Genomic DNA, 13446 nt, shown 5'->3' on the forward strand with positions numbered 1-13446 from the left:
GTTCCTTTGGCTCCAGAAGGCCCTACAGGGTCACAATGGCCCCTTTACTCCAGGAGGTTCCACAGTGTCCTTGCTGGAACACACACGGCTGCAATGTTGTTACCCCTGCAGAGCTGCCTCCAGCTCTGGGCTCCAGCACAGGAAGGACATGGACCTGTTGGAGCGAGTGCAGAGGGGAGCAGCAAGAGGATCAGAAGGATGGAGCAGCTCTGCTGTGAGGAAAGGCTGAGAGAATTGGGATTGTTCAGACTGGAAAAGAGAAGGCTCCAGGGTAACCTTATTGTGGCTTTCCAGTGCCTGAAGGAGCCAACAAGAAAGATGGAGAGAGACTATTTACAAAGTCCTGGTATGACAGGACAAGGGGGAATGGCTTCACACTGACAGAGGGAAGGGTTAGATGGGATATTAGAAAAAAATTCTTGACTGTGAGGGTGGTGAGATCCTGGCACAGGTTGCTCAGAGGAGTTATGGCTGCCCCATCCCTAGAAGTGTTCAAGGCCAGGCTGGATGGGTCTCAGAACAACGTGGTGTAGTGTCAGGGGGTTGGAACAAGTTGGTCTTTAAGGTCCCTTCCAACCCAAACCATTCCATGATTCTGTGACTTGTGGGGGATGTCGTGGTCAAAACCTTCCCAGAAGGACAGGGGAGAGTACAAGGTGGAAAAAAAAAAAACAACTCGTGTATTGAGATAAGTCAGTTTGTTTGAAGCAAAAAGCAAAGCGATGCTTGTGCACGCAGAAGCAAAAGACAGCAGGGTTTGTTCTCTGCTTCCCATGAGCAGCCATGGTCGGCCACTCCCGAGGAGCAGGGCTTGGGTCCGTGGGACGGTTCCTCAGCAGGCAGCCATCAGACAATGAATGCCCCCCTCCTGCTCCCTGCCTCAGCTTTTAGAGCTGAGCTGACCTCCCATGGTCTGCAATGTCCCTTGGGTCAGTTGGGCTCAGCTGGCCTACTTGGGTCCCCTGCCAGGCTCTTGCCCTCAGCTAAGGAAGGAATGTCCCAGTGTTGGTGCTGTGCTCAGCAGTGGCCAAAACACTGGGGTGTTCTCAACCCCCTTCCAGCTGCCAATGCCAAGCCCAGCCCTGGGAGGGCTGCTGTGGGGAACTGAACTGCAGCTCAGCCAGACCCAACCCAAATATCTATGGCACATATTCTATAGAATCCATCCTTAGGTGTTGTATGAGAGATCTGTAAGATATTACAACTAATAAGCAATAATAAGGCAAGTGTCCTCCTTAGGGACACCCCCCCCCCCAAACTCTTGCCTGTATTTGTTCCCTGGGGGTCTCTGCAGCAGCAAACACAGCCCCACACTGACTGCTCTGGGCTGTGCAGGCATTTGTGGTTCTGCCTGTCTCACACACACCCCCAACCTTGGGATGGATCTGGATGTCACTGGATGTGATGTCACAGGAGAGATGTGATGTCATAGGGGAGATGTGATGTCAGAGGGATTATATGATATCACAGGATAGTTGTGATGTCATATGATGGATGTGACATCATAGGGGAGATGTGATGTCACAGGAAGGATATGATGTCATATCATGGTTGTGATGTCATAGGGGAGATGTGATGCCAGTGGAAGGATGTCATGTCATAGAGGAAATATGATGTCAGTGGGAGTATTTGACGTCACAGGTGAGGACGTGACATCACAGGGATGATATGATATCAAAGGAGAGGTGTGATGTAACATGATGGTTGTGACATCATAGGAAAGGCGTGATGTCATAGGGGAGATGTGATGTCACAGGGGAGGACATGATGTCACAGGAAGGATGAGATGTCACAGAGCAGGTGTGATGTCACAGGAAGGATGTGACATCATAGGGGAGATGTGATGTCACATAAAGGATGTGATGTCATATGATGGATGTGATGTCATACGAAAGATGTGATGTCACAGGGATGATGTGATGTCACAGGAAGGATGTGACGTCACATGTATTATATGATATCACAGGAGAGCTGTGATGTCATATGATGGACGTGACATCATAGAGGAGATGTTATGTCACAGGAAGGATGTGATGTCACAGGGATGATACAATATCACAGGAGAGGTGTGATGTCATACGGGAGATGTGATGTCACAGAGGAGGATGTGATGTCACAAGAAAGATGCTATGTCACAGGAAAGATTTGATGTCACAGGGGAGATGTGATGTCATATTATAGTTGGGACATCATAGAGGAGGTGTGATGTCATGGGAAGGATGTGATGTCACAGGGATTATATGATATCACAGGAGAGGTGTGATTTCACAGGAAGGATGTGATGTCATAGGTGAGATGTAAAGTGACAGGAAAGATGTCACGTCACAGGAAGGATGTGATGTCACAGGGAGGATTTGATGTCACAAGGGAGCTGTGATGTGACAGGTACGATGCCTGCCACCCCCACGCCCCTGGCGCCTGATTGGCCGCTGCCCCACCAATGGGCCGTCCCATGGGATGCAAATGTCCTGCCCTGCTGCATATTCATGAGCTCGGGGCGGGGCTTTGAGCCCTTGATCAGAGGCAGGCGAGCTTTTGATCCTCGCCCGCCGCCGCTGCGCCCGGAGCGCGCCCGTGCCAAGTGCGCGGGGTCGACCACAGGAACCCAATATATTGTGTGAGTGCAGGGCTTGAGGCATGTGGGATTGAATGGACACAGAGAAAGAACTAACATTCAGAAACATATCTGCTTCTCTGTCTCAATTAATAAACCCCACAGTTTGACACACGGACATCAAATTCCCACAGAAGAAGTAGCAGTGTGTATTCCCTCTGACACCTTGGTCACCCTAGAGCAAAGATGCTGAGGTGTAAAAAGGAGTTCCAGCATGCTCTGGGTTTATTTGTTTTTTGAAGAAAACATTCCAGACTTCTCCATTATTGCTACTCTAGTGGCATCATGCCAGATAAGAAAAATAGTGGGATAAATAGATAATTCCTTCTTTTTAATAATGGGTCCATAGCAGCCCAGATTTCCTCTTTTTGCAGGAACCTGCCAGCAGATGAGGTCAAACTGTGTGAGAGCAATAAAGCTTTCAATTGCTGCAATGGGCAGAAGAGATAACTGCCCCCACAACTGCTTCTGTTATCAGTTTACAAGTATGCCATGAGAAAACGAAGCAGCAACAGGACTGGAGAGTTCTACTGTTCTTTGCAGTGCTGGTTGTTTGCATGTGTTTGTGTTTTTATCTTAATAACTTTGTGATATGCAAGTCTGTGTGTATTTTTGTCTCAGGAGTTTTGCAATATGTAAGTTTACCACAAACATCGTGTGTCTCCTCTACTCCCCAAATTGCTTGTATGATCAGCTTATTAATAATTGTTGACTTATTGGTGTTTTTATCATGAGCAACTCACTGGTAAGATTGTGTAAGACAAGCCATTTTATGTATTGCTAGTTTAATTTTTGCCAAGTTTATTTTGTCTTTTTATTGAAAAACAAATTGGCTTGGGAGAAGCTTTTAGATATGTCTTGATTCTGTCTTAATCAATTGAGAATCAAGAAACTCAATCAAATTTAGCCTGGGAGTTGGTACAAGAATTTGCATATTTGGAATCATACAAATATGTATTAGATGCATTGACCCTCTGCCTCAGAAGGCATCAAATTTTATATTTGGCTAAATTTCTCAAAATATTAACAAATTAAACTAAATCTAGACAAAAGAAAAGAAAGTGTTACCTGAAGAGAATATAAGAAAGCCTTGTACCAACTCCCAAGTAACTCAATGTATTTGCAGAAGAACTGATGTGTAATTTCAGGTCCAATTTCAAGACACATTGGCCCCTCTAACAGACACATTATTATGGAATCCCTCACACCCACCACGCATTAAAGGATACTCTGATTACTCACAGGGTGGAGAGAGTGGCTAATGAAAATTAGATTTGTGTCAGTATTAAATCCTGATGTTTGTAACTTTGTTAGTATTAGGAAATTTGATTGTAGCTATTGAGATCCTGTTATGTCCCGTATGCTTACTATTTTTCTGTAAGGTTTTTTGGAAATTGCATCACATTGGGAAAAGATTTGTGCTCTCTCTTCCTTTTCTTTTCTCTTTTCTCCTTCTGTCCACTACACAAAAGGCACTGCCCACAAAGAAGGTTCACAGTGAACGACCAAAGAAGAGAAATTATTGAATGCATAAATCACGGGATGGTGTCAGAGGCTGAAATGGTTCATGATTTGTGCATTCCAGGATTGCCAAGGGACTCTTGCAGGCTTCTGCAGGACTTTTGCATTAGACCTCTGATGTCCCATCAAAGCCCATCCCCCCTCTGCCAATCCTGAAAGGCAGGAAAAACCCTTTTCCCAGGCCCCTCACGGGAACTCTGTGCAGGCCCAGGAGATGTTGGGGGTTCATGGCATGGCCCGGGACACCATCCATGGATATAATAACTCATAACTTCTTGGAGTGTGGGGGCTTCCCTCCCCCACCCCCAACAGATCAAGGCCACCACTTCAACTGACAGACATTGGAGCTGCAACTGCCAAGTTCCATCGCTGGACCCCGTGGGCGGTGACTATAGACATCTTTCCACTCTGAGCTTTGCTTTCCCTTACTCTCCCTCACCCTTATCCTGTCTTTCCTTTCTCTCCCTTATGCATTTTCCCTAAAGGTTCTCTTTATGCCACATTGCTGTAGATGAGAGATAGAGATGATAACACCCAAAATGGCAACATACCTGTTTACCTTTGAAACAAAACTGTTCTGAAATAAGCCCTACTTATATGTTTTCAAACACCAATTATTCGATCTCTTTTCACTCTAATGCACCCCAAGGGATTTATTAATAAGAACCTGGGTTACCCCCCCCTTTCTGGGGTGGGTGGTAACAGACCCCTTGTAGCAGGATGTTCTGCCTGGAAAAGAATCTGATGGGAGAATGTAAGCACTGCAAACTCTCTGTGTGAGTTACTGCTGGTGCCAAGGGGTTGGTTTAGTGTTGAATTGTGCCAAACCCAGCCTGGTTCCCCAACCTTCCAACACACATCCTGCTTTTGGAAGCAGAGTTTGACAGATCAGCTGCTCACTGGCCTGGGAATATGTGACTGGCCATCCATCACTGGATAAGCATAAAAGCCCAGGGCCAACTTTCATGGAGCAAATTCTTCCACAGACTTTGTTGAAGTGTGTGCAGGTTCTGCTGTGAAGCAGGGACACCTCTTGATGGTCACTGCCCAGGGGGTAAAAGAAAGAGAGAGATCTGCTTTGATTTATTTCTATCAGACCCCGCCGGGCCCTCCCCGCTTCCTGCCGGGATCGGACACCGCCGGCGGCCCCGGCCCTGCCGGGCTCCATCAGCCGGAGGAATTGCTGCCAAGGAGGGGCCGGGGGCTTCCTCTTGGCCTTCGTCTCCCTGGCGCTGGGGCTCGGCTTCTACCTGCGCCAGAAGGTGAGGGGGGTCCCAGGGGGTCGTGTGTCCCCCCAGAGCGTCTGTGCCCCCCCGGGGACCCCCCACCCCGGTGTCACCCCCTTTTCTCTCCCCACAGAGCTCCTGAGCCGCCGGCGGCCGCAGCCCCTCCCCAGGGCCTCGGGCCCAGCCTGGACCTTCCCTGTCCCAGTGAGGATTTTGGGGGGGGTCGTGTGTCCCCCCCTCCCCTGCTGCCACTCCTGATCCCAGGAAAGCTTCCCAGTTCTCCCCAGTCCCGGTTATTGGGGGGCAGTGGGGAAGGGGCTTGGGGGAATCCCAAGGGGTGTAGCTGAGTTTGGGGGGGGCAGAACCGGCCCCAGGATGGATCGGGAATGGGGACCCCCCTGTGTTCCCCCCTGTCAGCCCGCTCTGGGGGGCTTTGGGAGGGAACTAAGCCCTCAATAAGGCACCCAGCACACTTTGAAAGGTGCTGGGAACCCCCTAAACCTCCACACAGGCTCTGCAGGACTGCCTAAACATACTCAAAGCCCACCCAAGACCCCACCCAACCCCTTCTCTGGGGGGACTTCTCTGGGCACTGGTGGTGCTGGGAGCCCCCCCGGCTGCAGGTGAGGAGCTCTCGGGTGAGCGGAGGGTGACAAGGGGGAGGTTGGTGGGAAAAGTGGGGGTCAGAGGGGATAAAGGGGTGGTGGGACCCCAAACTGAGCATGAGAGGGCTGGGGAATTAGAGGGATGATATGGAAGTGGTGAGAGAGGGGGGAAAAAGTAGGGGTTAGGACCCCTAAAGTGATCAAAGGGGGGGCTGGGGATGAGGGGACCATGAAAAGGTGGAAGGAACAGGGAGAAGGGTGGAAAAGGGGAGGTGGTCTGGTGGGTCCAACAGTCCCATGGAGGTCTTTGGGCACAAGGGGGTTGGCAAAAGGGGGCTAGCCCCCCTGACCTCCCAACTTACTGTGGGGTGCTGGGGGCTGCTGGATCCAATCTCAGCCTTGCTTTATGCCAACAGTTGCAGTTTAGAAAAATTACAGAGGTGGGACTGAAACACTTTTTTTTCCCAGTTTTTAATGATGGAAAATCATATTTATTGATAGAAATGAATTATCTAGGGTTCCAAATGGTCAGACGAAAGATCTTCATCAGAATTATTTACTGCACAATAGAAACACTAAAACTACCAGGAGTACAGGATAAGACAGGACAGTGCTCTACACTAAAGCAATTGTTGAAGCAATTCTACTCAAGCTGGCACAAAAGCAATGATTGTTAATTAGAGATGGATGGAACTCCCCCACACCAACACTGGTGAGGAGATCTCTGCTCTCAACCTCCAGGAGGGACCATAGGCGGTCCCCAGCCAAGGCAGGAATCTCCACACACACCCCAGGAAGGGTTCTGTTGGAAGAACCTGCCCCTGTGAAAGGGGACTGGCCCTTTGTGGTCAAAAGGGATGGAGTGACAGTCACTGGACTCCAGGGGTTGCCTCAACATCAGGGGGTTCATTCAAGGTGGAAGCAGCGACTGTTCTTCCCGCAGTCGGGGCTTCCCTTACTGGTGGGTCCGTTGGTGTTGGGTCAAGCCAGAGCTGTCGGTGAAGCTTTTCCCACACTCCCCACACTTGTAGGGCCTCTCTCCAGTGTGGATGCGCCGGTGGGTGACGAGGGCGGAGTTCTGGTTGAAGCCTTTCCCGCAGTCGGTGCAGCGGAAGGGCCTCTCATCCGTGTGTGTCCGCTGGTGCTGGATGACATGTGAGCTGCGTTTAAACCTTTTCCCACACTCCCCACACTTGTAGGGCCTCTCTCCAGTGTGGATGCGCCGGTGTATGACAAGGGTGGAGTTCTGGTTGAAGCCCTTCCCGCAGTAGGTGCAGTGGAAGGCCCACTCCCCTGTGTGTGTCGGCTTGTGCTTCAAGAGATCTGAGCTGGTCTGAAACCCCTTCCCACATTCCAAGCACTTGTAGGGCCGTTCCCCGCTGTGGATGAGATGGTGAGAGCGGAGGCTGGAGCTGGTCCTGAAGCTTTCCCCACACTCAACACACTTGTAGGGCCGTTCCCCGGTGTGAATGCGACGGTGCACATGGAGGCCAGAGCTGTCATTGAAGCTCTTCCCACACTCCCCACACGTGTGGGGCCGTTCCCCAGTGTGCAAGCGCTGGTGGGTGAAGAGGTGGTATTTTCGCATGAAGCTCTTCCCACATTCCCCACACGTGTGGGGCCGTTCCATGGTGTGGATACGCTGGTGTCGGATCAGGTTGGAGCTGTCAGTGAAGCTCTTCCCACATTCCCCACACATGTAGGGCCGTTCCCCAGTGTGGATGCGCTGGTGGATGCAGAGGCTGGAGCTCTGCCTGAAGCTCTTCCCACACTCCCCACATCTGTAAGGCCTTTCCGCACTGTGGATAATCTGGTGCTGGATCAGAGTGGTGTTGCTCCTGAAGCTCTTTCCACATTGACCACACGTGTACGGATGTTCTCCAGTGTGGATGTGCTGGTGGGTGAGGAGGTTGGTGCTCCTCCTAAAGCTCTTCCCACATTCCAAACACGTGAAGGGTTTCTCCCTGCTGGGAGGCTGCTCAGGGATCACCAGCTCAGAGCTCCCCCTCAAGCTCCGGCCGCCTTCCCGGCACAGGCTGGCTCTTTCCTCCTCAGAGCGCCCTGGGATGGCTTTGGAGCCCCTCCTGCGGGGGGATCTCCGGCCCTTTCCCTCCCCGCTGCCTTCCTGCGCCGGGGAGCCCTTCAAAACGGCCTCTCCCACCAGGGTCTCACGGGGGGATTTGTCCTCCGGGCTCTCCGTCCTCAGCTCGGGGCCTGGGGCAGGAAGCAAGAAGGACAGGCAGGGGATTTGCCTCCGGCCCACAGGGAAGGCCAACGACATCCCCCCAACTCCGGCCCCGGCAGGACGGCGGCGCCAGCGGGGTTGTCCTGCAGCCGGGGCCATGCTCGGCTGACAGAGCCAGCACAACACCCACCCAAAGGGACACTGACTTCCTCCTCACCTGCCTGGGGGGCCCAAGGCATCTTCCTCTTCCTCGCAGCCTCCTCCTCCATCCGACCAAGCTTTGGGAAGGACAAATCCTGATGGGGGGGAAAACAAGGGCTGAGCGCGTTGGCTTGGGGGTTCCTCCTGCCCAAGTCCATCTCTAGAACTCACCGGGCATCCTGTGACCATATAAACCTCCAAAACACCAACATTAAGTCCAGAAAACCCCAAATCATCGAGATTCAGGCAAAAGCCCTTCAGAAATAGTGAGAAGACTCCTGCCCGCAAAAAGTTGACATTCAGCTAAAAAATACTCTAAAATATGAAGATTAGCCCAAAAAAATTCTCCTAAGAGTTCCCCTTCTCTGGTTTCCCCCCTCTGGGGATGCTTGGGGTCCCACTTAGGGATGCTGGGAGTGTTGGGGGTCCCAGGGGTCCCTTCTCCTCTGACTCTCGCCTTCGGGATGCCGCATTCCCAGACATTCCCCCTCTCCAGGTTCTGCACTTTGTTGTCCTAGGGGATCCCAGGGGTCCCCACTGTCCAGACTTCCCCTTTTCCGTGCCCCCCCTCTCCAGGCTCTTGAAGCTCCTCCCTCTCTCCAGCCTCCCACACACTCCAGGGATCAAGGCATGGGGACACCGAGGCACCCCCACCATCCCGCTCCCGCTCTCCCCCCTCCTCTTACCCCCTGTCTCACCCCTTTCCCATCAGCCCCCAAAACCCCGGCTCCCCCCAGCTCCCTTTAGGGGTGACCCACCGCCCCTCAAGCTCCCTTTGGGGGTCCCACCCGCTCTTTTCACTTCTCTCTGTACAAAATTGCTTCCTAATATCCAACCTAAACCTCCCCTGGCACAGCTCAAGACCCAGCCCTCTTGTCCTACTGCTGCTTCCTGGCACAACAGCCCCACCCCCACCTGGCTCCAACCTCCTGGCAGGGACTTGCAGACAGTCAGGAGGTCTCCCCTGAGCCTCCTCTTCTCCAGCCTCAACACCCCCAGCTCCCTCAGCCTCTCCTCACACCACTTGTGCTCCACTCCCTTCCCCAGCCTCGCTGCTCTTCTCTGCTCCTGCTCCAGCCCCTCCAGGGCCTTCCTCAACTCAGGGCCCAGAGCTGGACACAGCACTCCAGGGGTGGCCTCACCAGCGCTCACTCCAGCCCAACAATCACTTCCCTGCTCCTGCTGACACACTCTTCCTCACACAGGACACCAGCCATTGGCCCTCTTGGCCACCTGGCCACACTCTGCCTCCTCTTCAGCTTTCTGTCCATCCACACTCCCAGCTCCCTTTCTGCCTGCCTGCTCTCCAGACACTCTGGCCCCAGCCCGGGGGGCTGACGGGGCTTCTTGTGCCCAAAGGGCAGGACCCGGCCCTTGGCCTGCTGGAACCTCATCCCCTTGCAATCAGCCCATGGATCCAGCTGGGCCAGGTCCCTCTGCAGAGCCCTCCTGCCTTCCAGCACATCAACACACCCCCAGCTTGGTGTCACCTGCACATTTGCTGATGAAATGCCTGGTTCTGCAGCAGCTGCAGATGCTCAAGGGGCAGCAGGACCAAGTCAGGGGCCTGGGGGGGCCTGGGGGGCTTTGGGGTGCGAGAGGGTCCTGGGGGAGCTGGGGAGGGGCTTTGGGGATTGGGGGTACAGACCAGGACAGACCAGGACAGACCAGTACCTCCTCACTGCTCCCCAGATCTCTCCTGGAGCTGGGCCACGTTGTCCTGGGACATCTGAGCCCCCACCACTGCCTTCCCAGTACAGCCCAGTGCCCCCAGTACAGCCCACTGTGTTCCTGTCCCAGGGTGCCGGGTGATCCCTCTTTGGGGGGGAAGTTGGAAGGGATTTGAGGCGGGGCTGGGGGAGATTTCAGGGGATCTAGGGGGGGGTTGGATAGGAATTTGGGGAGTTTTGGGGTGCTTTGGGTTCATTTAGGGGAGTTAAAAGGGGTCTTGGGAGGTCAAAGGGATCTGTACGGGGAGGGGATTAAAAGAAAATGGGAGTTGGGAGACATTTGGGGGGGTTAATGATGTCTAGGGGGAAAGAGGAGGGGCAGCACCAAGAGCAGGTGAGTCCTGAGACCCCCCGGGGTTCCCAAGACCTTCTTGGTGTCCCTAATTCCCCCCTTAAATCCCTGAGACCCCCTTGGTGTCTCCAATGTCCCCAGGGCCTCTCCATGGCCATAATTCCCCCAATTCCACTGTCCCCAAACCCCATCCCTGATGTCCCCAACCTTCCATCTCACCCCAGGAGCCCACCCTGGACCCTCTGACACCAAAAACATTCCCCCTCCCTGCCATGTTCACAGAAAGGCCAAGGGCACCTGGGGACACACTGGGGACAGTCGGGGGGCTTTGGGGGGCACTGGGTGTTTACTGGGGGATATGGGACGCACTGCGGGGAACCAGGGGGCACTGGCAGGGACTGGGAGCGAACTGGGGCACACTGGGGGGGCACTGGCAGACAACTGGGGAGTTACTGGGGGATTATCAGGACACACAGGGGGGACACTGTGAGGTTACTGGGCCAAACTGGGGCCAACTGGGTGCTCAGTGGGATACATTGGGTGGTCACTGGGGGGTTACTGGGCCATCCTGAGGGTCACTGGGAGGTTATTGGGATATACAGGGGGCACTGGGATCCCCTTACCCGGATGAAGTATATCTCCCCCCTCTGATTTTGGGGAGCATCCTTAGGACCCCTCCCCTGGGGGCTGGGGGACCCCTCAAACCCACTGCTGGGCTTTAAGGGACTCCAAAAAAATCCCCTCAAAACCCCCGAAATTCCCTCATAAATCCATCCCAGGACCCATCGAAATCTCCTCAAGGACCCCCCAACTCCCCTAAGAGACCTCACCCACCCCCGGACGCCCTAAACTCTCTCAGTGACCTGCAAAACACACCTGGGACCCCCCAAGCCCATTCAGGGATCCCCCCAGTCCCTCTAAGGGAGACTCAAAGCCGTCTGGAACCACCTACAGACCACAAAAACTGCTGCAAACGTCCCCGCAAAACCCACCCAGGACTCCCAAACCCTCTCAGAAATCCCCCAAGCCCACCTGTGACCTCTAATCTCCTCGGAAACCAAAACTACCTCAGGGACTCCCAAACCCCTTCAGCGACCTTCAACCTCCCCCCCCCCCCGAGTCCCCTCAGGACACCGAACCCGCTCAGGGACCCCTCAAAATCTCCTCGGGAACCCCTGAACTCCTCTGCTAAGCCCTCCCGAGCCCTCCAGCCTTTCCACCCCCAGCCGCGCTCCCCGCAGCCCCCGAGGGGATCCCCAGACCCCGCTCCCCCCGCAGACCCCCCCAGCTCACACACCCAAGCGCAGCTTTTCCCGGGGCCGCCGCCCCCGAATCCCCCACGCGCCAAAGATGGCGCCCTTCGCGCGCTGCGGGTGGAGACACCCCCGCCGCAGCCAATCAGCGCGCGGCCACGCCCCCTGCCCGCCCTCCGCCCCGCCCCCGCCTCGCGCGGGGCACCCCGGGAGATTCCCCAGTCAGTGCCCGGGAACAGCCCCGGCAGCGCAGCCCCCAAGGGCACACGATGGGCTGTGGGCTGGAGAGGACCCTCCTCAGCCTGGGCAGCAGGGCTGCAGGGGGGGATTCCCTGACCCTCCCCAGATGGGCCCTTCCTGCCCACCAGCTCCTGCTCCAAAGGGCTCCCACACACCCTGGGCCACTTGTCCCACTTGGGCACTGGAGCTGCCCCAGGGCATCTCTGGGCAGTGGCCAGCTCTGGGACTGCTCTGGCAAGTCATGGTCTGAAGCCACGAGTGTGGAATTTAGGAGACACTTGAAACCTCTGCAGAACAGAACTCTTGATAATTGCTAAAGGCTTCCTGGCCAGCATTGCCAGACCTTCGATTTTTTTTTTTTTTTTTTAATCTCAACAACTTTTCTCCATTTGTTTCCATTGACAACACCTTCTATATATTCTATTAAGCTGATTCTTTCATTGTCTACATCAATAGTTTTGTGCAGCTACTTATCAAAGTAAATATCCCATCAGTGATTCAGTTATGGAAACCTGGCTCAGAGGAAGCTCCTGATTTTTGGGGCACCTTTCATCTCTCTAATTTTGCCTCTTTTCTTCTTCCTCTCCCTATTTTTGTCTTGAAAAAGCTCTCCAGGATGTGTGTGCCTGGGAGTATATTCATCCTCTGAGCTGTGCCCTGTGCCATGGGACAGGGGACAAATGCACCTTCCAGAGAAATCTGCCCCTCCTGCTCACAGAAGCCCTCTGAGTGCCCAGGTGAGATGGTGCCCAGGCTGCTTTGCTGGTGTGGAATGAAAGGGCCAGGCCAGAAAGGCAGAGGAGGGTGATGGAGGAGACAGGGCCATTTGCAGGGGATGTGTGTGAGGCTGGGGAGATGAATGTCCCTGGGCCAGTGAAGGCTGTTCCTGGAGTCACCCCAGAAGTGTCAGGGCTCTGACAGGGCTCCAGAGGGCATCCTCAGTGCCCCTCCTCCCTCCACTTTTGGGGGGTCCCACTCCCCTCCCACTCAGTTTGGGGTCCCACCACCCCTTCTGTCCCCTCTGACCCCCCTTTTCCCACTGACTGCCCCCTTCCCACCCCCCGCTCACCCGAGAGCTCCTCGCCCGCAGCCGGGGGGGCTCCCAGCACCACCAGTGCCCAGAGAAGTCCCCCCAGAGAAGGGGTTGGGTGGGGTCCTGGGTGGGCTCTGAGTATGTTTAGGCAGTCCTCCAGAGCCTGTGTGGAGGTTTAGGGGGTGCCCAGAACCTTTCTACGTGTGCTGGGTGCCTTATTGAGGGGCAGGTGCCCTCCCAGAGCCCCCCAGAGCGGGCTGACAGGGGGGAACACAGGGGGGTCCCCATTCCCGATCCATCCCGGGGCCTGTTCTGCCCCCCCCAAACTCTGCTCCACATCTTGGGATTCCCCCCAGCCCCTTCCCCACTGCCCCCCAATAACCAGGACTGGGGAGAACTGGGAAGCTTTCCTGGGATCAGGAGTGGCAGCAGGGGAGGGGGGGACACATGACCCCCCCAAAATCCTCACAGGGACAGGAGGGGTCCAGGCTGGGCCCGAGGCCCCAGGGAGGGGCTGCGGCCGCCGCCGGCTCAGGAGCTCTGTGG

The 13446-nt window shown here is 54.7% G+C and overlaps 1 protein-coding gene and 1 long non-coding RNA gene across 2 annotated transcripts in view; one reads left to right on the forward strand and one right to left on the reverse strand.

Moving 5' to 3' along the window:
• LOC135405703 (uncharacterized) overlaps nucleotides 1–13446 on the forward strand; it is a 553771-nt gene that overhangs the window by 193809 nt on the left and 346516 nt on the right. The gene's annotated exons all lie outside the window — the stretch shown is intronic.
• On the reverse strand, nucleotides 6909–8559 carry LOC135405275 (zinc finger protein 501-like). The gene has a single exon (XM_064639941.1). It carries the CDS (start codon nucleotides 8308–8310, stop codon nucleotides 6922–6924), a length of 1389 nt encoding a protein of 462 aa, XP_064496011.1. The 5' UTR covers nucleotides 8311–8559; the 3' UTR covers nucleotides 6909–6921.

Source organism: Pseudopipra pipra, chromosome W (genome assembly GCF_036250125.1).
Source record: "Pseudopipra pipra isolate bDixPip1 chromosome W, bDixPip1.hap1, whole genome shotgun sequence".
In the NCBI taxonomy this organism is placed as follows: domain Eukaryota; kingdom Metazoa; phylum Chordata; class Aves; order Passeriformes; family Pipridae; genus Pseudopipra; species Pseudopipra pipra.